Source organism: Dama dama, chromosome 14 (assembly GCF_033118175.1).
Source record: "Dama dama isolate Ldn47 chromosome 14, ASM3311817v1, whole genome shotgun sequence".
NCBI lineage: Eukaryota > Metazoa > Chordata > Mammalia > Artiodactyla > Cervidae > Dama > Dama dama.
The window spans coordinates 4,815,649-4,841,522 of record NC_083694.1 but is presented as its reverse complement, the minus strand read 5'-3'; the positions used below and the strand labels follow the sequence as shown (position 1 = coordinate 4,841,522).

At 38.3% G+C, this 25,874-nt stretch overlaps 1 protein-coding gene across 4 annotated transcripts in view; it reads right to left on the bottom strand.

Moving 5' to 3' along the window:
* Positions 1–193: 193 nt before the first annotated feature.
* The window catches only part of CR2 (complement C3d receptor 2), a 46,379-nt gene continuing 20,698 nt past the window's right edge, over positions 194–25,874 (bottom strand). For 2 of the 4 annotated variants that reach the window (XM_061159980.1, XM_061159981.1), the window contains 18 exons: positions 25,122–25,310; positions 24,934–25,033; positions 24,635–24,717; positions 23,531–23,938; positions 21,923–22,099; positions 21,739–21,829; positions 21,386–21,462; positions 16,593–17,000; positions 16,049–16,225; positions 15,890–15,974; positions 15,452–15,537; positions 14,067–14,459; positions 12,869–13,054; positions 11,578–11,766; positions 10,619–10,642; positions 8,166–8,241; positions 3,621–3,726; positions 194–895 (listed from right to left, as the gene is read on the bottom strand). In XM_061159980.1, the coding sequence (XP_061015963.1) occupies positions 3,636–3,726; positions 8,166–8,241; positions 10,619–10,642; positions 11,578–11,766; positions 12,869–13,054; positions 14,067–14,459; positions 15,452–15,537; positions 15,890–15,974; positions 16,049–16,225; positions 16,593–17,000; positions 21,386–21,462; positions 21,739–21,829; positions 21,923–22,099; positions 23,531–23,938; positions 24,635–24,717; positions 24,934–25,033; positions 25,122–25,310 (2,840 nt within the window). In that variant the 3' untranslated portion in view covers positions 194–895; positions 3,621–3,635. The remainder of the gene's footprint in view (positions 896–3,620; positions 3,727–8,165; positions 8,242–10,618; positions 10,643–11,577; positions 11,767–12,868; positions 13,055–14,066; positions 14,460–15,451; positions 15,538–15,889; positions 15,975–16,048; positions 16,226–16,592; positions 17,001–21,385; positions 21,463–21,738; positions 21,830–21,922; positions 22,100–23,530; positions 23,939–24,634; positions 24,718–24,933; positions 25,034–25,121; positions 25,311–25,874) is intronic. The other 2 variants (XM_061159983.1, XM_061159982.1) reach the window with 2 other exon arrangements.

The following is a 25,874-nucleotide window of genomic DNA, read 5'->3' as shown; positions in this document are numbered from 1 at the left end:
AGTGTTGAGGATTAGGGAATTCAGTTTGTGGGTTAAGAGTTTGACTAACATGACAAAATGGTGGGATCCAGGATGCATAATTGTTAAATCAGAAATTCTAAAAACCCCAAAACTATGTCTGTTATTCAAGAGTTCATTGACTCCAGAAAAAAGATCACAAAAGGCAAGTTTTTTTTAAAAGATAAAATATATTTGAATGACTAATGTACACATTATCAAATGACATTTTACAAGCAACTATAGTTACCTCAGAGTTAAGCTTCAGAATTAAAACTTGACTCCTATAATTTTAAAAAAGATGTGCAAACTGAAATTACTGAGTGATTATAGAAAGTCAAAGTATATCTGATGAGAAAAACTCAAATGAAGTGGAAATAAATGTGAGATGTTTAACTAAATCAGAGAAAGATGCTCTTATTAAAATAAAAACAGGCTTCCCAACAAATGTATGCCTATCATAACCAGAGGATATGCTTCATACTTTGCTTAAATAATTAAAACCACACTATAATTAAAAGTATATGGTAACAGTAAGTATGCTGATTACAGTATATATGTCTAGATTCTTTCTAGACACAAGGAAAGCTCTTTTTAGTGGCTTCCTTAAAAATGTGACACTTCTTTAGAGATATGTAACTGTTTATAGCCATAGCCTGTCTCCAATACATCACAGGTGAGGCTTCAAAAAGTCCTTGAAGAGCGCATGGCAGTGAAACTGGGCTCCCATCTTTACCATCAGGCCACTTTTCTTTGTTCTGCTTGAGACTGATTGCATATAGGAGTTAAATCTTACGAAACAATCTCACTGATGTTGAGACCATACTAATCCACTTGTTGACAGTAGAATGGTTTCTTTCCAACTGATGTTCAGTTGGGTTCCAAGCAATGAGGCATACTGAAATAGATTAATTTCTATTTAGGAAGCAGCATGAAAAGCAGTGATGCAACTCAAAGTTTAAATATGAGTGTTAACTTTATCTCTCTATATACCAATTATAAGTGCCATAAACAGTGGAGCAACAAGCCTAGTAGAAAATATCATTCAATTAAATGGTCCTTCATCATATTACATGAAGCATGCAAATAATAATTAAGTTTTGTATTGATAGATATGAATGAAAATAAATGAGGAAGCAATTAAAACAATGGTCTCATACTAACTTACTCAAATATTCATTCAACAAACATTTACACAATAGCTTTACTTTGGGCCCCCAGGGCTTTGGTTTTAGAGATCACTCTGGCATAGTCACTCCTGTCCTCTTCTCTTTTTCTGCAACTCATCAGCAACAAGGTATCTTTTCTTCCTCAACTGCCACAGCAGTTTTTCTGTCTAATTTATGGCACTTAAAGTTACACTATGATATGTATATGTCTTATTTTTCTGACTAAAATAAGTCCCAAGAGGGTAGAGGTGGTATCTTCATTTTATATTTTATAACTTACATAGGAGAAAGCAGCTTGAAGTCAGATTTGAGCTTGAATTCTACTTTTGTCAATTACTGACCCCGAGTCTTTGGTCAAGAGAATCTTTTCTTCTTGGTTTTGTCACCGAGGAAATTATATGCCCACTCAGGTATTACCTTGGAATAATACATCCCCTTTGAAGTTGCAGTGAAGGCTCAATGAGATAAGGCGTGAAAGAGCCTTAGCATAAGGCCTGGGCTTAGCAAACCTTCGACTGTTCACCCCCATTTTCTCCTGGAAACCTCAGGGGGACTCTTCATGTTGCCTGTCAACCTTTCTGTACTCCCTGTCATTCAAGCTTCACCTCTCATGGTGACAAATTAATACCTTCTCCTTGTCCTCAAGTCTTTAACATCTCCTTTTCTACTCTCCCTGTCAGCTGGTCATTTTGCTTTGTATTCACTGAGAAAGCAGAGGCATCAGAAGAGAACTTCTATGTGTGTTTTCCCAATCACATCTCCCCACCTGCCTTCATCTGCTCCCATGCATTCTCCCTTTCCTGTTACTAAGGCCGTGCTCCTGTCTGAGGCCTACCTCCCGCTTGAACACTAGGTCCCATTCCTCCTAGCTTAGGACATTGCTCCCACAATTTTTCCTTTTCCTTCCCTATCATTTCCTTCCTTCCCCCTAGATCATTCTCTTCAGCTTATGGGAATAGCAGCTATTTCTCCATTCTTATAAATATGTCCCTTTGCTTCTTATCCTTGCCATTACTCTACTTATCTGCTCCTCTCTATAGAAAAAAATCCTTGAAAGAGAAATCTCCAATTCCTCTCCTTTCATTCTCTCTTAAATTCACTTCAGTCAACTCCAATTTGCTTCTTTTCCTCTACACCAAAACTGTTCTTATCAAGATTACCAGCAAATCTTATGCTAAACACAGGTCGGTTTTCACATTGATGTTCCTTGATCTATCAGCATATCCGGCAGGGTCTCTCCTCCCTCCTCCTTACCATTCTGTCTTTGCATGACTCCGGGAACACCACACTCTGGGGCTCCCTTCTGTATCAGAGTAGCGTCTATGCTTTACAGTGTCAGCTGCTCCCCACTCCATGTCTCCTGATGTTGGAGGAGCCAGGGCTCAGCATTTGGACCCATCTTCTTCCCTTGCCTATCTCACTCCCTTCACTGACCTTACTCGCTTTCATTATTCTGTATATCCATACACTGACAAGACCCAACTTTGTATCCCAAGTCTGGTCCTATTCCTAAAATGTTGAGTTGTGCATCCAGCTATCTTTTTAGCACCTGTATGTGGATATCTATTAGATATCTTACATTTAACAACTCCAAAGTGAACTGCTCATGTTTCTCTCTGGTCCTGATTTCCTTCTCAGTTGTCTTAATTAACGGCGACTCTATACTTCGAGCTGCTCAGGTAAAAAAATCCTGGCATCATCATTGACTTCTCCCTTTCTCTCATACCCTGATACAAACTGTCAGCAAATTCTACTGTCACTATCTCAGAAATGCATGAAGAATCTGACCTCTCCTCACCAGGCTGGTAGTAGCCATTCACAACTTACTAGAGTTTTGTGACAGAGTCCACGTGGAGGCACCGTCTTTCACCCCGGGCACCTACACTCTCTTCTTGATGCAGCAGTTAAAGTGATCATCTGCTTCCCTGCTTCAAATCCTTCAATGATTCTCATCTCAGAATAAACACCAAGTTCATTACAATGACCTAACATACTCTACAGGGCCGACAGTCTTCACCCTCCTCCCCGTGTGTGCCTCCAACGCAGCAGGAACATACCACCTTATTAAGCTCTTTGTATTTACTGCTCTTTCTTCCCCAACAAGGCTGAGTCCTTTCTTCACACTAGGCTTTGCTGAACTGTCATTTTCTTAGTGAGGACTTCCCTTCCATCTATCTTTCCCTATCTAGCCCCTTTTCTGGTTTATCTTTTTTTCATAATATTTATTTATTGATTGATTTTTCTTTTGCTATTTATCTAAATATTTGTTGAATAAATTAAAAAAAAAACAGGGACATGAGTTGGCAATGAGTAAGTTAACAGATTTTGTGCATGATTATTAAAGACCTATGCAACAGACCTATATATATTTAGTACTATGCTTATTGATAAATATAAATTGAAAGAAATTTTGACATAGAAATTAATAAAAATATTTAAAACTTCATTAGATACCAGTTTGTCTTCTGATTAGTTTGCTGGGCTGTATGGGTCAACAGAGTATAAGTCTAGTGCTTCTAAATGAACATCTTCTTTATGGTTTGTATTTGTGTAGTAATTGCTAAATGGAAAAAAAAAGAAAAGAAAAAATAAATTATTTATTCACTGAAGATTACTATAAAGGTATAACAGTTTTTTTTCCTTTTTGCAATTCCCAACACATGGTAAGTGATTTTCATGGATGATTTCATTTTATTGTCTTAACTATCTTATGAAGTAATCACTATAATCCCCATTTTTTGGAAAGACCCATAAAAATAATTTGCTAAGCTACTAAGTGTCCAAATCAGAAGTTTCCACTGGGCAGCTTTATCCAGCTCTTTTAATGACTAATAATTAGGACTCCCAGATTGAAAAAAGTTATAAACAAGCTTTCACTTTTTAATATGATCATAAACTTACCTTTGGAGGACCAATCTTCCAATCTAACTTAAAAAGAAATTTTTTATATTTGATATTTAATTCAAAATCCTTATATAATAATGCAGCACTAAAATTTTTAAATGACTTTTAAGACATTTTTACTTTTTTTCTTTCAAAGCACATGCACTTTGCTGTGCTTGTAAAACACTTTGTCAAAATTAGCAAAAGACAATAAAATGTGATTGTACCATCATGCAGAACTCTGAGATAAAATAATACAAATTACTAGAAAAGAAAGATTACCACTAAGGGTACTTACAACTTGCCACTCACTCTCACATTTAAGAGGTCAATTTACATATTTAGTAGGAAGATACATTAAAATTATTACAAAAGATAATTTTTAGGTTAATGTGAGATTTAGGTTTTATTGAAACATCATAGAAGGGAAGAAAAGAATAACATAGTCTCTTCTTCACATGTTTGTATAACTTCAAAATATTTAATTTTGTTAGTAGACATTGATTTTTAAATGATTCATTACTCATCTTTCTTACAAAAAGTATTTAAGGCAGTTCAAGTGTCTGTATTAAGTATAAGAAACCAAACTGAAGTCAGTTAGAAAATGGAAATAAAATGAGTGATGCTTAGGAGTTTAATTTAACATATATGTTTAGTTCATAATCAACTGAGGCTCTTATGTACAGTATTTGATATAAACATGCTAATAACTCTGTTAATAATTTTAATAATCAGACAGGAATATTATAAATTATTTGAGCTTATAGGTGTTCCCAAAGTTTGCAAATTTTCCTACACATGTAATGCTCTGATAGCAAATTTTGTAAAAGGAAGGAAGGAGATAGAGACCACGTTTTCTATTTATTTAAATTTCTATTTAAATTACTCTTGACTAAAATTATGTTCTAACTCCCTGTGAGGAAATCCATGCAAATGACATCTCTATGTTTGTTTTCTTGAGAACTTTAACTCTCTTGAATTCTGTGAAGCCATTTTCTCCCAACTTTCCTCTTACTTCTGACAGCTCCTTTCCCCTCTTGCCTTTTAAGTATTACTGTCATTCTGAGATCTGTTTTCATCCTTGTTCTAATCTATATTCTGTTTGGTACCACGGCTGCAATTGTGATTTAAATGTCATCTACCTGAGTCCAGGCCTCTCTCTTGAGTCCTGGAGGAGGGTGCCTGGAAGTAGCAGATCAGAACTGCACCATTCCCCCACCACAAACCTGTCCCTCTCTGTTTTTGATGAACCACTGGATCCACCCAGTGGCACCCACTTGATTCAGACTTTGTGTCCCCTTCCTCCCACATTTAGCAGTTCACTAAACCCTGAAATACTGACTCATTGGAAGAGACCCTGATGCTAGGAAAAATTGAAGGCAGGAGGAGAAGGGGACAACAGAGGATGAGACGGTTGGATGGCATCACCGATATGATGGACATGAGTTTGAGTAAGCTCTGGGAGTTGGTGATGGACAGGGAGGCCTGGTGTGCTGCATTCCATGGGGTCAGGAAGGGTCAGACACGACTGAGCAACTGAACTGACTGAACTGAAATCCTGAAAACCCTATTGTCTTCGTAGTGAAAATATTTCCTTTTAAGATTTTTTTTGAATATGTACCATTTCTAAAGTCTTTATTGAGTTTGTTACAACATTGCTTCTGTTTTATGTTTTGATTTTTTGGTCAGCAGGCATGTGGAATATTGGTTCCCAACCAGGTATTGAACATATACCCCTGCATTGGAAGGTGAAGTTTTAACCACTGGACTGCCAGGGAAGCCCTTGAATATATTTCTTACATCTATTGCATCCTCTTGATCCTCACCACTGCTGCTTTAGTTGACAACTCAGTACTGCCCCTTTTTAAAAAAATGAAAATCTGAACATATTGTTTCTTTGCTTAAGATTCTACAGGGTAAACACCAACTCCTTGTCATGGCATACAAGGCTTTGGATGATCTAACTTTCAGACCATCTTTCCCCAAGACTGTTAAACATCAGTCCCATGAGATGTTAAAGGCATTTTATGAGAAAAAAGTTCAGCAGCCCAACTCATCTGAGAGACTAGTTTTTGAAAAATTAAATGGGCTTCTTTAGTGTAGGACCTTAAATAGTCATTGTGAATCCCCATGAGAAAAATGTAGAATCAAGTATTTCCCAGTCTTATTTATTCATAGAACACCATTTCTCCTGAAATCATTCACAAAGCCAAGGTTATGTGATAAACTCTGATAAACACTACTGCCTAAAGTACCTCTCAACTATAGACCCTTGCCACACCTACTGTGCTTATGCCCTTCCAGGCCTAGAACAAACTATTCAGGTTCAAATATGCCATTATTACATAATTTCAGTGTAACCCCCTTCATGTCTGATGCCTACACTAGGCATTATAGAACTCTGAAGAGTGCAATCAGATCATTTAGATAGATCCAAGTGATGTGGCTTGTTAAAGTAATTTTGCTGGAGTTTGTGGGTGACATGTTTGTGGTGACATGATTTGGTCATCCCCCACTGGAAGTTATCTGAGATTTGGTAAGACTTTACCTGATTATCCTCCCTATCACTAGCATTTATTGATCCTTAAGAACCTGGGCACACAGAACATTCCCTGGCTGACACCTGATGATATCATTTGCTAAAAGTGTATCCTTTGCACCTATCAGAATATTCTGCAACTTCCATAAGATTTTATGTATCAGAGGGGATCTTTTATGTCACTTAAACCTATGCTAACTTCAACTTCAATCAGCATCACACATGTCAATTGCTTACGTAGTTCTTATAATATATGATGGAAAGATAAGTCCCTCGGTCTTTACTCAAACTGCAGCTTCTACTTGGAATACTTTTCTCTACTTGTCTACATTCTGTGAGGCATACCTGCAACATTTTCTCCACTATGAAAGCTTTTCTGATCAAACTTCCTAAGTACTGACCATTTGATTGCATCCCCACCAAATATCACATAACCTACTCTGGCAATAATACTTTAAGGATACATTTTTTTTAATAATAAATTTAAAATAAAAGGAAAAAGTATGTCTAATTTATGGATGATAAACATAATATAGCAAAACGTAGAAATCTAGTAGTATATTTAAATAGTCATGAAAACAACAACTGAGTTGTTTAAAGATTGCTTAAACAAATAGAAAGGCCTAGTATGTTTCTGTATGAGAAAGCACTACAGAAAATGTGTCAGTTCTCAAAGGTTAACCTATAGATTTAAATGTAATCACAACGTATCTGTCTTTAGAAAATGACAGATCATCTAAAACTCCTATAAGAACAAATAGAAGAAAGAGGAAAATCTTTAAAAACTATAATGAGGGGATTCTTGCCTTGTCAGAAATTATATCAGATAGCTACACTATTTGAATGCAAAGTGGTTTGTGATAGAAAAATAGACACATCAATGAAACAATAATAAAAGAATCCAGAAATATAACATATCCAGATATATTAATTATTTGATATATGATCAAGTTGGAACTTTCTGAAAAGCCATTTGGCAATATTAACTGAGCATCTAAATGTTCATACACTTATTCCTAGAATTCTAGGAATCCAAGCTAAGGAAATATGGACATGTAGAAGTTTAAGTTTTTCTTGTCTTTATTTATTATGAAAATAAATGTGGAAGCAGCTTAAAATCTACACAATATAGATACATATGATAGAAAAATATGCAATCAAATTGGCAAAAAGAAAATGTGATTTAAATATAAAAATAGGCTAAATGAAAAAAAAATTAAGGCAGGAGACTATAAGGCCAATATTGCAGTTTAAAAAAAAGAAAGAAATAAGAAAATAATCATATAGGCAAGTACCAAATATCAGTAGTTTTTATGACTGGGATTTTTTCTTATTTTTTAGATTTTTTTATTACATATAAATAAATATAATCTTATCTGTATAAATATCATTCAAATAAAATTAATGCTTTTTATCTTTTAAGTTCTTACAGAAAGGATCTTCTATTTAATACAAGATACCTTATTTCAGTTATCACATTGCAGTATTTATTTCATTTAACTTGTGCTTCTGTGTTTAGTTTCAGGAAAGAAGTCAAAATCTTTTGTGCATTTTGGTCAAGCAGGCATCAAACTTACCGTTCTCTGTGTTTTAATATCATGCGTAAGGTGACAGCACCCAAGCAGAAAAGAGCTACTACCCCAGCAGAAAAACCTAAAATACAAAACAGAGTATTAAATGATAGAAAATTGTAACCCTCATTGTTTTGAAGTGATTGTGGTGCCTGTTCCTAGTGGTGGGGAAAATGTTATGTGACTTTTTTGCTTATTCTTCTTCAGCCATACAGATATTCAATTCCAAAATAGTTGTATGTGGGCTTAAATTTTGGATTTAATCCACTTCATATTTATCCTAAAGCACCAACCATTTGACCACAAGGTTCCAGTCAAGTTTGGGTTCAGCTTTTCTGTTCTTTTCGGTTTTATTAGTGATATTCTTGTCACTGGAGTGAAATTAGCAGCTCAGGACACCAGGATTCCGTGACTTTTCATACAACATTTAACTCTCAGTTGTGAAATACATTTTGCCACTGCAAAATAAGCCAGTCTGTTTTGATAGCAAACAAACCATGCAAAAGACCAATAATTAAACGAAAGTTTTGTGTGTGGTGCTCAGTAGCTCAGTCATGCCAGACTCTTTGCAACCCCATGGACTATAGCCTGTGAGGCACCTCTGTCATAGAATTCTCCAAGCAAGAATACTGAAGTGGGTTGTCACTTCCTTCAGGGTATCTTCCCAACTGAGAGATTGACCCCACGTCTCTTGCATCTGCTGCACTGACAGGTGAATTCTTTACCTCTGCACCATATGGGAAGCCCAAACTTTTTTTTTTTAATTTTTTTATTAGTTGGAGGCTAATTACTTCACAACATTTCAGTGGGTTTTGTCATACATTGATATGAATCAGCCATAGATTTACACGTATTCCCCATCCCGATCCCCCCTCCCACCTCCCTCTCCACCCGATTCCTCTGGGTCTTCCCAGTGTACCAGGCCCGAGCACCTGTCTCATGCATCCCACCTGGGCTGGCGATCTGTTTCACCACAGATAGTATACATGCTGTTCTTTTGAAACATCCCACCCTCACCTTCTCCCACAGAGTTCAAAAGTCTGTTCTGTATTTCTGTGTCTTTTTTTCTGTTTTGCATATAGGGTTATCGTTACCATCTTTCTAAATTCCATATATATGTGTTAGTATGCTGTAATGTTCTTTATCTTTCTGGCTTACTTCACTCTGGAAGCCCAAACTTTTAGTAAACCTGAACTTTTGAACTAAAAACTGGGAGTAGCTGGTGAAGTCATTCATTTCATCTTATCCAAAAGTGACAGTTTGTGATGTGAAGTGCACAAAGAGCACTTTAAAGAGCCTTAGAACACTAAAAAAAAACAGTTCAATTTCTTATGATTTCAAATGAAAAAACTTAACAGGCAGGATACAGGGCTTCCCTGGTGGCTCAGATGGTAAAGAATCTGCCTGCAATGCGGGAAACCTGGGTTGGATCCCTGGATTGGGAAGATGCCTTGGAGAAGGGAATGGCAACCCATTGTAGTCCTCTTGCCTGGAGAACTCCGTGGACAGAGGAGTCTGGTGTACTACAGTCCATGGGGTGGCAAAGAGTTGGACACAACTGAGTGACTAAGCACAGCACATATCAGTTCAGCTCAGGCGCTCAGTCATGTCCGATTCTTTGCGACCCCGTGGACTGCAGCACTCCAGGCTTCCCTGTCCATCGCCAACTCCTGGAGCTTACTCAAGGTCATATCTATTGAGTTGGTGATGCCATCCAACCACTCATCTTCAGTTGTTCCCTTCTCTTCATGCCTTCAGTCATTCCCAGCATCAGAGTCTTTTCCAATGAGTCAGTTCTTCACATCAGGTGGCCAAAGTATTGGAGTTTCAGCTTCAGCATCAATCCTTCCAATTAATACTCAAGACTGATTCCCTTTAGGATGGACTGGTTGGGTCCCCTTGCTGCCCAAGGGACTCTCAAGAGTCTTCTCCAACACCACAGTTCAAAAGCATCAATTCTTCAGCACTCAGCTTTGTTTATAGTCCAACTCTCACATTCATACATGACTACTGGAAAAACCAAAGCTTTGACTAGACGTACCTTTGTTGGCAAAGTAATGTCTCTGCTTTTTAATATGCTGTCTAGGTTGTTCATAACTTTTCTTTCAAAGAGCAAACATCTTTTAATTTCATGGCTGTGGTCACCATCTGCAGTGATTTTGGAGCCCCCCCAAAATAAAGTCTGTCACTGTTTCCATTGTTTCCCCGTCTATTTGCCATGAAGTGATGGGACCGGATGCCATGATCTTAGTTTTCTGAATGTTGAGTTCTAAGCCAACTTTTTCACTCTCCTCTTTCATTTTCATCAAGCGGCTCTTTAGTTCTTCTTCGCTTTCTGCCATAAGGGTGGTGTAATCTGCATATCTGAGTTTATTGATATTTCTCCAGGACCTCAAATTTTACATACATTTGTATAAATTACCATTAGAGGTTTTATCGAAGAATTTAAGAAAACTTACCAGCAATAAGAGGAGCAAGTGAACCTAAGGAAAATACAAAATCATGAAAATATTAGTCTAGTTGCATGGCTCCACAGAGCTCCAAATACCATGAATATCCCAGAAATTAACACTCAGATCCCTCTTCTTTAAGTCTACTTAAAAAGATGTATCAGAACACTGAATTATACCCAATCTTTCTTCATTTTTTATATAACAACTTCATTGGCCTTTAAATTTTTTTCTTCTTTAAGGTGAGGTAGTTCATTCATGAAAAAAAAAAGCAATAAACTCAACTTCATAATCAGGGATTTCTCAGGTCAGAATGCAATCAATCATTACAACAGGTTAGTTAGCATATTTTTGGAGGTTCCTGTCATATCAGTAAGCACTTATAAATCAAGATTCAGCAATAGAAGAAGTCTAAGGGGCAACTTCTTTCAGAATACAGTCTATCTTTTGTATCTGTGGATTCAACCAACCACTAATCAAAAATATTTGAAAAAGTAAAATATTCCAGAAAGTTCCAAAAAGCAAAGTTCACACTGTGAGCCCAGAATCTATTTACATAGCATTTACATTGCATTGGGTATTATAAATAATATAGAAATGATTTCAAGTATATAGGAGGATGTGCACAGATTATATGCAAATACTATGCTATTTTACATAAGGGACTTGAGAATCTGCAGATTTTTGTATCTAAGGGAGTCCTAGAACCAATTCCCCTGAGGATACCAAAGGACCACTGTATAAAGCTGTTACTTTTGCACCTTTTAAATCAGTGCTCATCTCTCTTTATAGTCTTTCTTTACTTTCCCAATCTTTAGAAAGTCTCACTTCAAATTCTTCTGTTACTGTACCACTGATCACAAACCTGTCAATGCAAAACCCAGGAGTCCCTAAAATTGAGGGATAACCCTCCGTCTCCTCTTTCCAGTGAAACTAGTAGAAGCTGCAGTGAAGCTCTTTGCACTTACTGGGTGATTTGCAAACAGCCAAGGGAGGGTTCCATCGGTGATCTTCCTGACACTGGCTCTGGGGACTGCCTTCTAGGGTATACCCGTCTTCACATACTAAAGTGACAACAGCTCCATATTGATACATTCTTCCAGGCTCCAGCCCATTCTGGATTCCATTTGTATGTTCTGGGAAGCTACAGTTCACCTCTGAAAATAAAGGAATATGATTGAATCTGTGTCATATTTTGACATTTTACTAAGAATGTAGATATTGCTCTAATGGAAAGATTTATGAAACCAATTTATTCTATTCTCAATTGGTAAAACATCACTGAAATAACACAAAATTATATCCTAGGCATAGACTTTTAGTGTCAGCCATCTACCTCAATAACACCCTGGTTATCAAATCACTTTCTTTCTTGTGCTTTAGTCTCTAAACCAATAATGAGTAACTTCTGTGGCTTCTTAGAGAAATGATGCAGACTGAATGAGTAATGCTAGGACTTCTGAATTATTTCCTCAACTTCTACTCTTGTTCTCCAATTCTTCTTACATATGAATATTTCCTCTTTTCTTCTTTTTTCTTTTCAGTATAGTGGCCAATAGTGTGAGATTTTGGATTTGAACCTAACTCTAGGGCTTTCAAGTTGTTTGACTCTGTATAAGTTAAAAATCTCTCCATTCTACTAGGACTTCATCGATAATACAGGAATAATGACACCAATCTCTGATGGTTCTCATGAGGATTAATTGACAGAAGGCATGCAGAGTGCTGTGCACCCTAAGTGCTCAACTAATACTTAGTATTAATTCACCACTCATACTTCATATGCACTATTTATGATAGTAAAAATGACATTCTGAAACTTTTATAAGTATACCCACAATCCTACCACCACTTACAGGGAAATATGCTAAAAACATTATTTTTTAGGAGCATTTTGTCAAATGCACACTTATCATAACTGTAACCACAGTGCACATTCAATCTGCACTAGCTGTTTAATCTACATAAGTTGTAGTGGTTTAATCATAAAGACTTCATCTTTCCATATTTAAATGACTACATTTATGATAGCTCATATAGACTAGGCCTTCAGCCATTTTCTCTATTTTGCAATATTTAGATTACTTCATCTATTAATCCAATTAAACCCATTTAATTGGATTAAATATGTTAATTAAATGTATTTAATTAAATGATCCCATTATTGCATTTATTTGGCTATCTTAAGTTGAAAGTACTTAACTGGAAATACTTGGAATAAATTTTATTTGAGAAATGAGAAAACAAAGGAGAACACACCTTTGCAATACGGGGCAGGTCGGTTCCAAGTCCCCTCGTACGTGCACAGAAGGAGTGCCTCTCCCACAAGCAGGTAGCCCTGGTCGCAGCTGTACAGGATGGACATTCCGGGAGAAAACCGGGTTATGTCTCCACCAGTGTGGTTTCCATGGGAGATCCTAAACGGACGCTGACAGCCTACGAAAGCTTGGACATCAATGTGAAAGGATGTTTAGTTTAGTACTGAGGAACAGATAGCCAGTACTCTCTGTAGCTGATAACAATACAGAGAGAAGGCAGGCAACAAGCCAACTGGTCAGTATACAAAAAGCCTCACTCCACCCAAACCAAGCAGTACAGGACAGATATTTGCACTTCCTCCCTACACCACATAAGATCTGAAAGCACACATCAGTGGTTGCAGCCTACAAGTGTAATCCATCAAAGAACAGTAATCTTTTCTCTTTAAATGGTAAAAAGGTTGTAGTCAAGTGTCACACCTTCAAATATCTACAGGCACCAAGAAGTGATGCCAAGTTATAAAGCACCTATCTTTCTGAAAATGGCAGACACTGCCTAATTCAAGCTACTGGTATCTTGCAGGAAAGCAAAGGGGATCCTCACTGTATCACAGATTCATGGTTTATCTTGGGCAGTAGAGATGGCTTCTCACTTAAAATAAGACTGCTATGCTAGACAAAAATAAACAGCTCTGAATTCCGTTCTTGGTTGCCATTTGGCATTCTCTGTTGCAGATAGCCACTGACAGGGATAAAACTACCAATGACAACTAAAATTACAAGACAATTAAGTGGGTTTTAAGGCTAGCTCCATTCTCTAGAATACTCAAATTTCTCTTTATGGCTGATAGCACAGCCTTAAATATGAAATCATCAAGCAATGTTACTGCCAAACATTTGCTGAAAAAGATATGCATTTTTGCCACTCTAAACTAATAAAAATAATAAATTTGGAAGATCCCATCAATTTATAAGTTAACCATTACCCTTTCATGTACCTTTTGTCAACATGCTTGGAAAGAAAAGGGAAAACAAAAAACGAGCTGAGAAAATAAGACAAGCAAATATTTTGTAAAAATAATATGATTACCTAAACTTTTAATTTGCCTTTCTATAGGTGAAATGCCAAGTGCAGATTCAAAACCCCTTCTTAAAAATTCTATGTAACACCCCATATTTTATTTCTTAAAATATCTTACCCTTTCTGATGCAAGTTGGTACACCTGGCACCCATTTGTTGTTGGTATGGCACCTAATCAAGTGACTGCCATTCATGATGAAGCCGGGATTGCAGGCAATATGTAATATGTCATTGTGGGAATATGGAGACTGAGTTTTATTTATCTTCTTTCCATGCATGACTTCTGGGTCAGGGCAGTGAGTCACAGGGGAAGATTTTACGCACTGTGGGGCAGGTCCACTCCAAAATACATGTCCTTCAGAATCACTTATGCACCGTATACTTTTCTCTCCCAGGAGATCAAATCCTTGATCACATTCATAAAAGACTTCGTTTCCATATTGAAAGTCATTTGCCAGCACACTCCTGTGCCTCCCATTTTTAATCCCTGGTGGAGACTGACAGTTGATAACTGCAAAAGAGAACACGAAATTCTACTTCAGCTAGTACACCATGGTGGACAGTCTTCATTCAGATACAAACACAACTATGCAACGGTGTGTACTGCACATGGCTAGAAAGCAGTTTCCTGGAGGAGGGGATGGCAATCCACTCCATTCTTGCCTGGAAAACTCCATGGACAGAGGAGCCTGGCAGGCTACAGTCCATGAGGTCGCAGAGAGTTGGACATGACTGAGTGACTAAGCACACATAAAGTTATTTAAATTTTAGACGCTGGATCATGCTTTCTTTAAAAAACTTTATTGAATTTTTTGACTCTATGAATAATACATACTCATTCCAAAATAATTCAGAAAATAGAGTACAGATATAGAGAAAGGAATAAATACAGCTATGTTCCCATGAAATAAATAGTTTATATTGTTGTTTTTTAAATTTTGAGCAATTAGCAGGCCTACCACAAATACAGTCATTCCTCAGTATCCACAAGGGCCTGATTCTGGGGTCCCCCATCAGTACCAAATTCCAAGGATGCTTAAGCTCCTTATATAAAATGGCATAGTATTTGCATTTAACCTACGCACAGCCTCCTATATATTTTAAATCACCTCTAGATGACTTATAATACTGAATACAACATAAATGCTATCTAAATATTTACAAATACAATGTAAATGCTAGGTAAATAGTACCCAGCACATAGCAAATTCAAGTTTAGCTTCTGGAAACTTTCAGGATTTAAAATATGTATATGATATATATATATTATTTGCAGTTGGTTGATCCACAGTTATGAAGCCTGCAAATACAGAGGGTCAACTGTATTCATTTCCTACTTGACAGTTTTGTTTCCCAATGCTAGTACTATGTAAATACTAAAACAAGTTTTATATAAACTAAGCTAGAACATATACACTGCTGAGGCATAGATTAGCTCTGCAGTGATCTGTCCTCTTTACCTTTTTATAACCCCACGGGCAAATTTTCTTTTTTTTAACTTACTTTCACAAAGTGGAATCTTTTGGAACCAAACCGCATTTTCATCATCTTGACATTTCTGATAAGTGTGTTGTCCAGTCTTCCGGTACCTAGAGAGAGATTATAATACATTTTCTCTTCTTAAAAATCACATCTCTGAAACCTAGCCTCCTCAAACCACTAATATAGAGGTACTTCTAAATAAGAAATTTGGCACAGAGGAGTCAAAAGTCTTGGCCCTTTAAGTAAGAAAACTGCTTTAGACTTAGAATGCTCCCAGCAAAGACATTTCCATGTCAAGAAAGGACTGAAAATTTAGAGATGCTAGTTAGACCTTTAGAACCTCGCATCCTGTTAGTGTGACAATGAGGAACCTCAAAAGGGAGTCACCAGGACAAATTGAGGCTAAAATTAATGCACAAAGCAAGGTGGAGACCCTTTATGAGAATGAATCTTACTAACCCATCTTGGCAAGATGTATTAACTGGTATCACAAGTGAACCATCTGGAGGCTCTTGACCATCTTTCAAAGGTTGGCATGATGCTTCTATAGGAGCAAAGTTGGAATTACTTATATATGCTTGGTATAAAAGAGAAAGACAACTCAGGAACTGAAAATACCTTCACACCGAGGGACAGAAGGACTCCAATTTCCTGAAGGCATACACTGAATGGATCTGTTTCCCACAAGCAAGTAACCAGGGTCACAGGTGTAGTCTACAGTCATCCCAGAGACAAAGAGGACCCTATTTCCACCTGTATGCTGCCCATGGTGGAGCCCAGAGGGTGGCTGACAGCCTGGAGAGAAAACTTCCCACATAAATACCAACAAAAATTCAAGAACACTGAGTACACAACATTTGACAAAAGACAATCTGAAACTTTTAAGCAAAAGATCAAGCTCTTATTCATTACTGAGTGCTTTCTGCTCTTTTGAAGGAAACTGGCACCTTAAAAACAGATCCATTGAATTATCTACCCCGACTATATCCCATATCCCAGGGAGCATTTGCATAATGAACATAAACAACACAAATAGACTGTTTTAATACAGAATGGTAATCTATGCCCCTTTGCTTTTTCCCACAACTCTAGCTTTGGGTGGGAGATAACAAACAAGAATAAACAAATAAATACCTCTGTTTTTTCTCCACTTGATTTTTACCTTTTTCACAAACTGGTATTTCAGGATCCCAGGTGTTATTGGCTTTGCAACGAACCTGACTGCTGCCCTTCAAAATAAATCCATCATCACACTCTAATATCACACTGTCATTGTAGGAATAAGGAGCTTCCTTGCCAGATATCTTGTGTCCATTTGCAACATTGACAGGCGAGCACTGAACAGCAGGGAGGGAAATGTTGCAGGTAGGAGCAGGGCCACTCCAGATGCCTGTCTCTTGATCGTTGCTTATACAACGAATTGTGCTCTCCCCAATGAGGTCATACTTCACCCCTCTCTCTGGCCCAGGGTTACATGTGTAAGTGACTGTAGTTCCATACAGGACAACTTCTGAAGAACTGCCTGTGTGTACTCCATTGTCGATAGCAGGAGGTGGTGGGCAGGTGATATCTGGAGAGAGGAGAACTTACACTACAATTCTGTTTCAGTATTAGACACCAAAGAAAAGAAATAAAGCTGATTATAAATCTTTTATCTGGTTTCCTAGAGAATATGGGTGATATGATTATGTTTTGTGTCAAAACTCATTATGTGTATAAAATTCAATTTAAAATATTTCATTGAAAAGATCTTTGCAGTGTGTTAAAAGATGTATATAAATATATTGTGACTAAAGTCTGATAGCAAATTATTAAGAAAAGGATTCTTTTTATAACAACCAATAGGTCAATAGGCAGACAGAATGAAAACCACAATCACAGAAAACTAACCAAATTGATCACAGGGACCACAACCTGTCTAACTCAATGAAACTATGATCCATGCCATGTAGGGCCACCCAAGACAGATGGTTCATGGTGGAGAGTTATGACAAAATGTGATTCACTGGAGGAGGAAATGGCAAACCACTTCAGTATTCTTTCTTTGAGAACCCCATGAACAGTGTGAAAAGGCGAAAAGATATGACACAGAATGATGACCTCCTCAAGTTGGTAGGTGCCCAATATGCTACTGGGGAAGAGTGGAGAAATAACTCCAGAAAGAATGAAGAGACAGAGCCAAAGTGAAAACAATGCCCAGTTGGGGATGTGTCTGATGACAGAAGTAAAGTCTGATGCTGTAAAGAACAATATTTCATAGGAACCCGGAATGTTAGGTCCATGAATGAAGGTAAATTGGAAATGGTCAAACAAGATGACAGAGTGAACATCAACAGTTTGGGAATCAGCGAACTAAAATGGACTGGAATGGGAGAATTTAGTTCAGATGACCAAAATATCTACTACTGTGGACAAGAAGGCCTTAGAAGAAATGGAGTTGTCCTCAAAGTCTACAAAATAGTCTGAAATGCAGTACTTGGGTGCAATCTCAAAAATGACAGAATGATCTCTGTTCATTTCCAAGGCAAACAATTCAATATCACAGTAATCCAAGTCTATGCACCAACCACTACTGCGGAAGAAGCTGAAGTTGAATGGTTCTAGGATGACCTACAAGACCCTCTAGAACTAACACCCAAAAAAAATATCCTTTTCATCACAGGGGACTGGAATGCAAAAGTAGGAAGTCAAGAGATACCTGGAGTAACAGGCAAGTTTGGCCTTGGAGTACAAAATGAAGCAAGGCAAAGGTTAACACAGTTTTGCCAAGAGAATGAACTGGTCATAGCAAATACCCTTTTCCAACAACACAAGAGATGACTCTATACATGGACATCACCAGATGGTCAATACCAAAATCAGATTAATTATATTCTTTCCAGGTGAAAATGGAGAAGCTCTATACAATCAGCAAAAACATGACTGGGAGATGACTGTGGCTCAGATCACATATTCCTTATTGCAAAATTCAGACTTAAATTGAAGAAAGTAGGGAAAACCACTAGATGATTCAGATAAGACCTAAATCAAATCCCTTATGATTATACAGTGGAAGTGACAAATAGATTCAAGGGATTAGATCTGATAGAGTGCCTGAAGAACTATAGACAGAAGTTCATGACATTGTACAGGAAGCAATGATTAAGACCATCTGAAAGAAAAAGAAATGCAAAAAGTCAAAATGGTTTCCTGAGGAGGCCTTACAAATAGCTAAGAAAAGAAGAGAAGTGAAAGCCAAAGGAGAAAGGGAAAGATATACCCATCTGAATGCAGAATTCCAAAGAATAGCAAGGAGAGATAAGAAAGCCTTCTTCAGCGATCAATGCAAAGAAATAGAGGAAAACAATAGAATGGGAAGAAACTAGAGATATCTTCAAGAAAATTAGGGATATCAAGGGAACATTTCATGCAAAGATAGGCTCAATAAAGGAAAGAAATTGTATAGACATAACAGAAGCAGAAGGTATGGCAAGAAGATATTGCAGAAGCAGAAGATATTGCAAGAAGAGGTGGAAAGAATACACAGAAGAGTTACACAAAAAAGATCTTCAAGACTCAGATAATCATGATCCTGTGATCACTCACCTGTAGTCAGACATCCTAGAGTGAGAATTTAAGTGCAGCAGTTTCACAGCACCATCTTTTAGGATTTGAAATAGCTCAGCTAGAATTCCATCATTTCAAATCCTAAAAGATGGTGCTGTGAAACTGCTGCACTCAATATTCCAGCAAATTTGGAAAACTCAGCAGTGACCACAAGAATGGAAAAGTTCAGTTTTCATTCCAATCCCAAAGAAAGACAATGCCAAAGTAGGTTCACATTACCATACAAATGTTCACCCGCTAGTAAAGTAATGCTCAAAATTCTCCAAGCCAGGCTTCAGCAGTACGTGAACCAAGAACTTCCAGATATTCAGGCTGGATTTAGAAAAGGCAGAGGAACCAGAGATCAAATTGCTAACATTGGTTGAATTGTAGAAAAACAAGAAAGTTCCAGAAGAACATCTACCTCTGCTTTATTGACTATGCCAAAGCCTTTGACTGTGTGGATCACAACAAACTGTGGAAAATTCTTAAAGAGATGGGAGCCCCAGACAACCTTACCTGTCTCCTGAGAAATCTGTATGCAGGTCAAGAAGCAACAGTTAGAACCAGATATGGAACAATGGACTGGTTCCAAATTGGGAAAGGAGTACATCAAGGCTGTATATTATCACCCTGCTTGTTTAACATATAGAGTACATCATGCAAAATACTGGGCTGGATGAAGCACACAGTGGAATCAAGACTGCCAGAAGAAATATCAGTAACCTAAGATAAGCAGATGACACCACCCTTACGCAGAAAGTGAAGAGGAAGTGAAGAGCCTCTTGATGAAAGTGAAAGAGGAGAGTGAAAACGCTGGCTTAAAACTCAACATTCACAAAACAAAAATCATGGCATCCGGTCCCATCACTTCATTGTAAACAAATGGAGAAACAATGCAATGACAGACTTTATTTTTTTTGGCTCCAAAATCACTGAAGATGGTGACAACAGACATGAAATTAAAAGACACTTGCTCCTTGGAAGAAAAGGTATGACCAACCTAAACAGCATATTAAAAAGCAGAGACATTACGTTGCCAAAGAAGGTCCTTCTAGTCAAAGCTGGAGGGCCATAAGGGCTTCTCTCATAGCTTAGTTGGTAAAGAATCTGTCTGCAATGCAGGAGACCTGGGTTCAATACCTGGGTCAGGAAGATACCCTGGAGAATAAAATGGCAACCCACTCCAGTATTCTTGCCTGGAGAATCCCATGGACAGAGGAGCCTGGCAGGCTACAGTCCATGGGGTCACAAGAGTCAGACATGACTGAGTGACTAAGGAGAGAAAGAGAGAGTCAAAGCTATGGTTTTTCCCGTAGTCATGTGTGGATGTGAGAGTTGGACCATGAAGAAAGCAGAGCACAGAAGAATTGGTGCTTTTGAACTGTGGTGTTGGAGAAGACTTTTGAGAGTCCTTTGGACTGCAAGGAGATCAAATCAGTCAATCCTAAAGGAAATCAGTCTTGAATATTCATTCGAAGGACTGCTCTGAAGCTGAAGCTCTGATACTTTGGCCACCTGATGCAAAGAACTGACTCACTGGAAAAGACCCTGATGCTGGAAGGACTGAAGTCAGGAGGAGAAGGGGACACCAGAGGATGAGATGGTTGGTTGACATCACCTACATAACTGACATGTGTTTGAGCAAGCTCTGGGAGCTGGTGATGGACAGGGCAGCTTGGCGTGCTGCAGTCCATGGAGTCACAAAGAGTTGGATACAACTTTGTACTAAACTGAACTGAATAGGTCAATAAACAGCACAGCAGAATAGAATTAAGGTTTTTTGAGATGGCATGTCTTTGGGTTGTGATGGTATGGTAGGTTAGTCAAGAATTTTTATTGTTGATTGAACATCTACTTTTTGATAGGCAATATTCTCATCCTTAATGTAAGGGTAGTAGCATTTAATTATAACAACTTTGAGGTCTGCAATCTTATGGCAACATTACAGATAAGAGGTGTGAGTTCAGAGAAGTTACATAAATTGCCCCAGGTCAGTAAATAGAAATAGAATCTGAGTTCAGATCCCATCTCAGTCCTCTTTCTCTCCACTAAGCTAGTATACGCAAACTTAAGGATGGCGGTTCATATACTTATTGACCTCATTACTATTATTCTCCCACATCACATAAGAGAATCAGTAACTAAATGCATTCACATTAAGTGATTGCTATGCTTTAAGTAAAAAGAGGGGGCAACAGAAAGCAAAACTGTGCAAATATAACTATTAACAGAGAGAAAAGAATGGAATCTAATACTCATAATCCCATAACATGGCTAAAACAGAAATCTCACAGGAAGCTAGATCCTCTGTTATCCGTATTCATTGGTCTCACATTATTCTAGATCCTCTGTTATTTTCCTACTCACCTTTACAAAGACGAATTTCCATAAACCAAGGAATTGTGCCTTGACACTGCTGATAAACACTTTCACCCAGTCGGTACCTAGGGACAAAGAGGCAAGACATTTTGTCATCTGTGGACCATTAGCCTAAGCAAGAGCTATTGGCTCAATAGCAGGTATTACTTTCAGGACAGGCAACTACAGGAACAAAAACGTAGCCACCATCAGCACAACCCATCCACTGAACAGCATAGTTTCCATTAATGAAAAAATAGAATGATCAGCCTTCCACAGACCCGTGAAGAAGGTCTTTGAGATAAACTCTTAACACAGAGCTTGCAGTGTACCTAGTGTAATCTGAGATAGTCCTCCCTTACCCTTCATCACAAGAAGAGTTAACATCTGGTCTAATGAATTGGTTCTTGGGTTTTTTAAAGACTTGCTTTCCAACAGGTTCACATTCTGCCACTGAAAAAAAAAAAAAGGAGAATGAGAAATCAACTGAAGGCCATCTCAAAACCAAAAAATTTAAAAAAAAAATCAAAATTCAAAGCCTGGCACCTTTGCATGTGGGGGCAGTGGGTATCCACACTCCATCAGGGGTACAGCGTATGGATTCTTCCCCCACCAGCACATAGCCAAGGTCACAACTGTATTTTATGGATGTTCCAGGGTCAAAGCGAACCCTGTGTCTGTCTTCCTTTCGCCCATGGAGGATTTTAGGAGGGGCTTGACAATCTGAAAGAAAGGCAGAAATTTTTCTTATGTGAACACCATAGAAAAGCGAGCCAAAGATACTGATCAGTGCTACCGCTGCATTCTGGCAGCGGGTGCACACACAGACATAACCCGGCAGCCCAGTTTTGCTAACTTCAGATCAGTAGTTATCATTTTATGTTTTTTCTGCATTTAGACCGCTGTAGATTGTTTTCCATTCCAACTGAGTGCTCCATTTGCTGTCTCTTCCTGCCTTTAGGAATCCTCTTGTATGCTTTTAATGGGAGATTCTGATCTATCTGTAGGGTGGGATTTTCCTAAAGTCTCTTTTAAGAAATCACTGTTAAGACAAGAAAACATCTTTCCCAGTTTTGTTTTTTTTTTTTTTTTTTTTTTTCTTTAAAGAAATGGACAACTTAGTGAGCCCCTAATGTTTTTCTGCCAAGGATACTTCCACAAAATGAATGGCAGACAGTGTTTTTAAAGGCTTCTGCATAACTTATATTCACTATATCTGGTGTGGATGAGCTTCCCTGGTGGCTCAGCTGGTAAAGAATCCGCCTGCAATGCAGGAGAGCCTGGTTCGATCCCTGGGTTGGGAAGATCTCCTGGAGAAGGGATGGGCTACCCACTCCAGTATTCTTGGGCTTCTCTGGTGGTTCAGATGGTAAAGAATCTGCCTGCAAGGTGGGAAGATCCCAACCCAGGGATGGGAAAACAATGGAAACAGTGACGGACTTTATTTTCTTGGGCTCCAAAATTGCTGCAGACGGTGACTGCAGTCATGAAATTAAAAGACACTTGCTCCTTGAAAGAAAACCTATGACCAACCTAGACAGCATATTAAAAAGCAGAGACATTACTTTGTCGACAAAGGTCTGTATAGACAATGCTATGGTTTTTCCAGTAGTCACATATGGATGTGAGAATCAGACCATAAAGAAAACTGAGCACCAAAGAATTGAAGATTTTGGACTGTGGTGTTGGATAAGATTCTTGAGAATCCCTTGAACTGCAAGGAGATCCAACCAGTAAATCCTAAAGGAAATCAGTCTTGAATGTTCATTGGAAGGACTGATGCTGAAGTTCCAATACTTCGGCCACCTGATGTGAAGGGCTAAATCATTGGAAAAGACGCTGATGCTGGGAAAGATTGAAGGCAGGAGGAGAAGGGGATGACAGAGGATGAGATGGTTAGATGTCATCACCGACTCAAATGGACATGAGTTTCAGCAAGCTCTGGGAGTTGGTGATGGACAGGGAGGCCTGGCATGATGCAGTCCATGGGGGTCACAAAGAGTCAGACATGACTGAGTAACTGAACTAAACTGATACTTGGTATAACTGAGGGGACTGGAAGCTGGAAAAGATCCTGCTGAAGTCCGTAACACCTTCTCTAATGTTTCTAAAGAAGGAATCAGTGGCATTTATTCCGAACATTGGAATACCCACCCTTTTCACAGACTGGTATTGATGGTTCCCATGTGCCTTGGGCATTACATCGGACTGCCTTGCTACCCTTCATGGTAAAGCCAAACACGCAAGCAAATACCACAGTATCATTGTAGGAATATCGATCTTTCTGCCCAGATGATATTTGGCCTCTTGGGATCTGAGGAGGTGGACACCAAACCTCAGACACAGAAAGTTCACAGCGTGGGGCAGGCCCACTCCAGGCCCCAGTCTTCTGACTGCCAGTGGTACAATGGATAGTCCTCTCCCCAATGAGGATGAAGCTCACTCCTTTCTCTGGGCCCGGGTCACAGGTGTAGCTGACTGTGTGTCCATATGGAAAGATCACTGAAGAGGTGCCTGTATGTCTTCCATTGAGTACAGGAGGAGGTGATGGGCAAAAAATTTCTAGAAAATTAGAGAGCGAGTTGACAAGATTACAGCTGTACTATCAACAAAGAATGTCTCCGGTGTTTCTAGATGCCACTCTCACATCCCGGGTTCAGGGACAATAGTGTTTGAATCTGTAATGAATCTGTCAAAGCAGCTATAGCAAAATAATTCAGAAAGTATGATCTAAAATTTTGTTCCTGAATATATCTACTTTGCTGATCCTTTTATTTCTTTTACCGAGTATATAATCTCCATTATGTGCATGGCCTGGATGGCAATTGTACATAACTTTCAGAGAAAGAAATGCTCAGGAACCCTATTTTACCTGAGTAAGCAAAGGATAAAGAGATAATACAAGGATGCTTCAGTGAAGAATATATCCCTTAAAATCTAAAGATCTCTTCACAGCCTGTGCAAGTCAATGAAACTATGAGCCATGCTGTGCAGAGCCACCCAAGATGGGTGGTCATGGTGGAGAGTTCTGAAAAAATGTGATCCACTGGAGAAGGAAATGGCAAACCACTTCAGTACTCCTGCCTTGAGAACCCCGTGAACAGTATGAAAAGACAAAGATCTCTAAAAGAGATCTTTGTTCTATAAGATCCTATATAGTAACACCTGGACAAAAAACTTTCAGTTAAGCTGAGAATGCAGTGTCTTGCTGAACCTCCGGCCAAGGAGCAAGTTACAAACTACAGTTGCCCAACTTACCTTCACACGTTGGCATCCTGGTCCAAAAAGTACGCTGTCCAACAATTACACACTGACTAGAAAGTGGTCCTTGTAACCGATACCTGGAGACAAAGGAGGTCATTCAGAATTATTAGGCAGAATGAAAGCCTCTATTAAAAATCCAAGATAAATTCACTTAATTTGTGGGCACTAACTTCTTTTTATCAACATTATCTCTTACAACCTCAAGCTGTCCATCGGCCCTCATAGTTTCACAGTTCACACCATGTACACATAAGTCAAATGTATGAAATCCCATTGGGCCTCTGGACACTCACCCTTCATTACAGGAAAAGTTCACAGTTGCACCAACCCCAAAACTAGTGGGCCTCTTTATCTGCCCATTGAGAAATGGTCGTGGAGGTTCACACAGTGCCTCTAAGAAAACAAGCCAAAGATGAGCAAAATATGGCAAGTAACGTAATAGCCCAAATTCTTAACACAGATGATTGCCAATTTAGAGTACCTTTACATGTAGGAGCAGCATCACTCCAGTCTCCCAAAGACAAACAGTGAATGGTGTTTTTTCCAAAAATTAAATAACCAGGTTCACAACTGTAGGTCACAGTCAATCCTGGGGCAAAGGAGGCAACACTCTCTCCTGTGTGATGCCCATTGGCAATTGTGGGAGGTGATGGACACTCCACGGGGATATCTTTACACAGACAGAAAAAAGGTCATCAGATAACAGTTCCTTCACAGTCTGTATTTTGATTTAGTACATACATCCAAATAAATGATACATGATCTATGGCAAACAGTCATTATTGATTTTCAACTCAGTCTTTTAAAGATTAAACAGTTGTGGTTTAATTATATCCATTTTATACCGTAAATAGTACATTATCTTTTAGTTACACTTTATGAATTATATTTGCCATGTGAAAACCTTCAATTACCAAAAAATAAAGTCCATTTTTCACTCATACTCCCATTCTACCCTATGCTCCAAAAGTAGCATGCTGTTATTTATAAGATTATCCTGCCAGATATCAGTAATATATTTTTTTATCCTATATGTGATACATATACACACATTTTTTTATACACACGTTTTTGCTTTGTGTGATGCTCAATACATATTATTCAATGCCTTGCTTTATTTGTTTAATAATCTATATCTTTCCATGTCAATACATAGAGGCCTATCTAAGTTTTTATAAAGACTTAATTGTTTTCCAGGCTTCCCTGATGGCTCAGATGGTAAATAGTCTGCCTG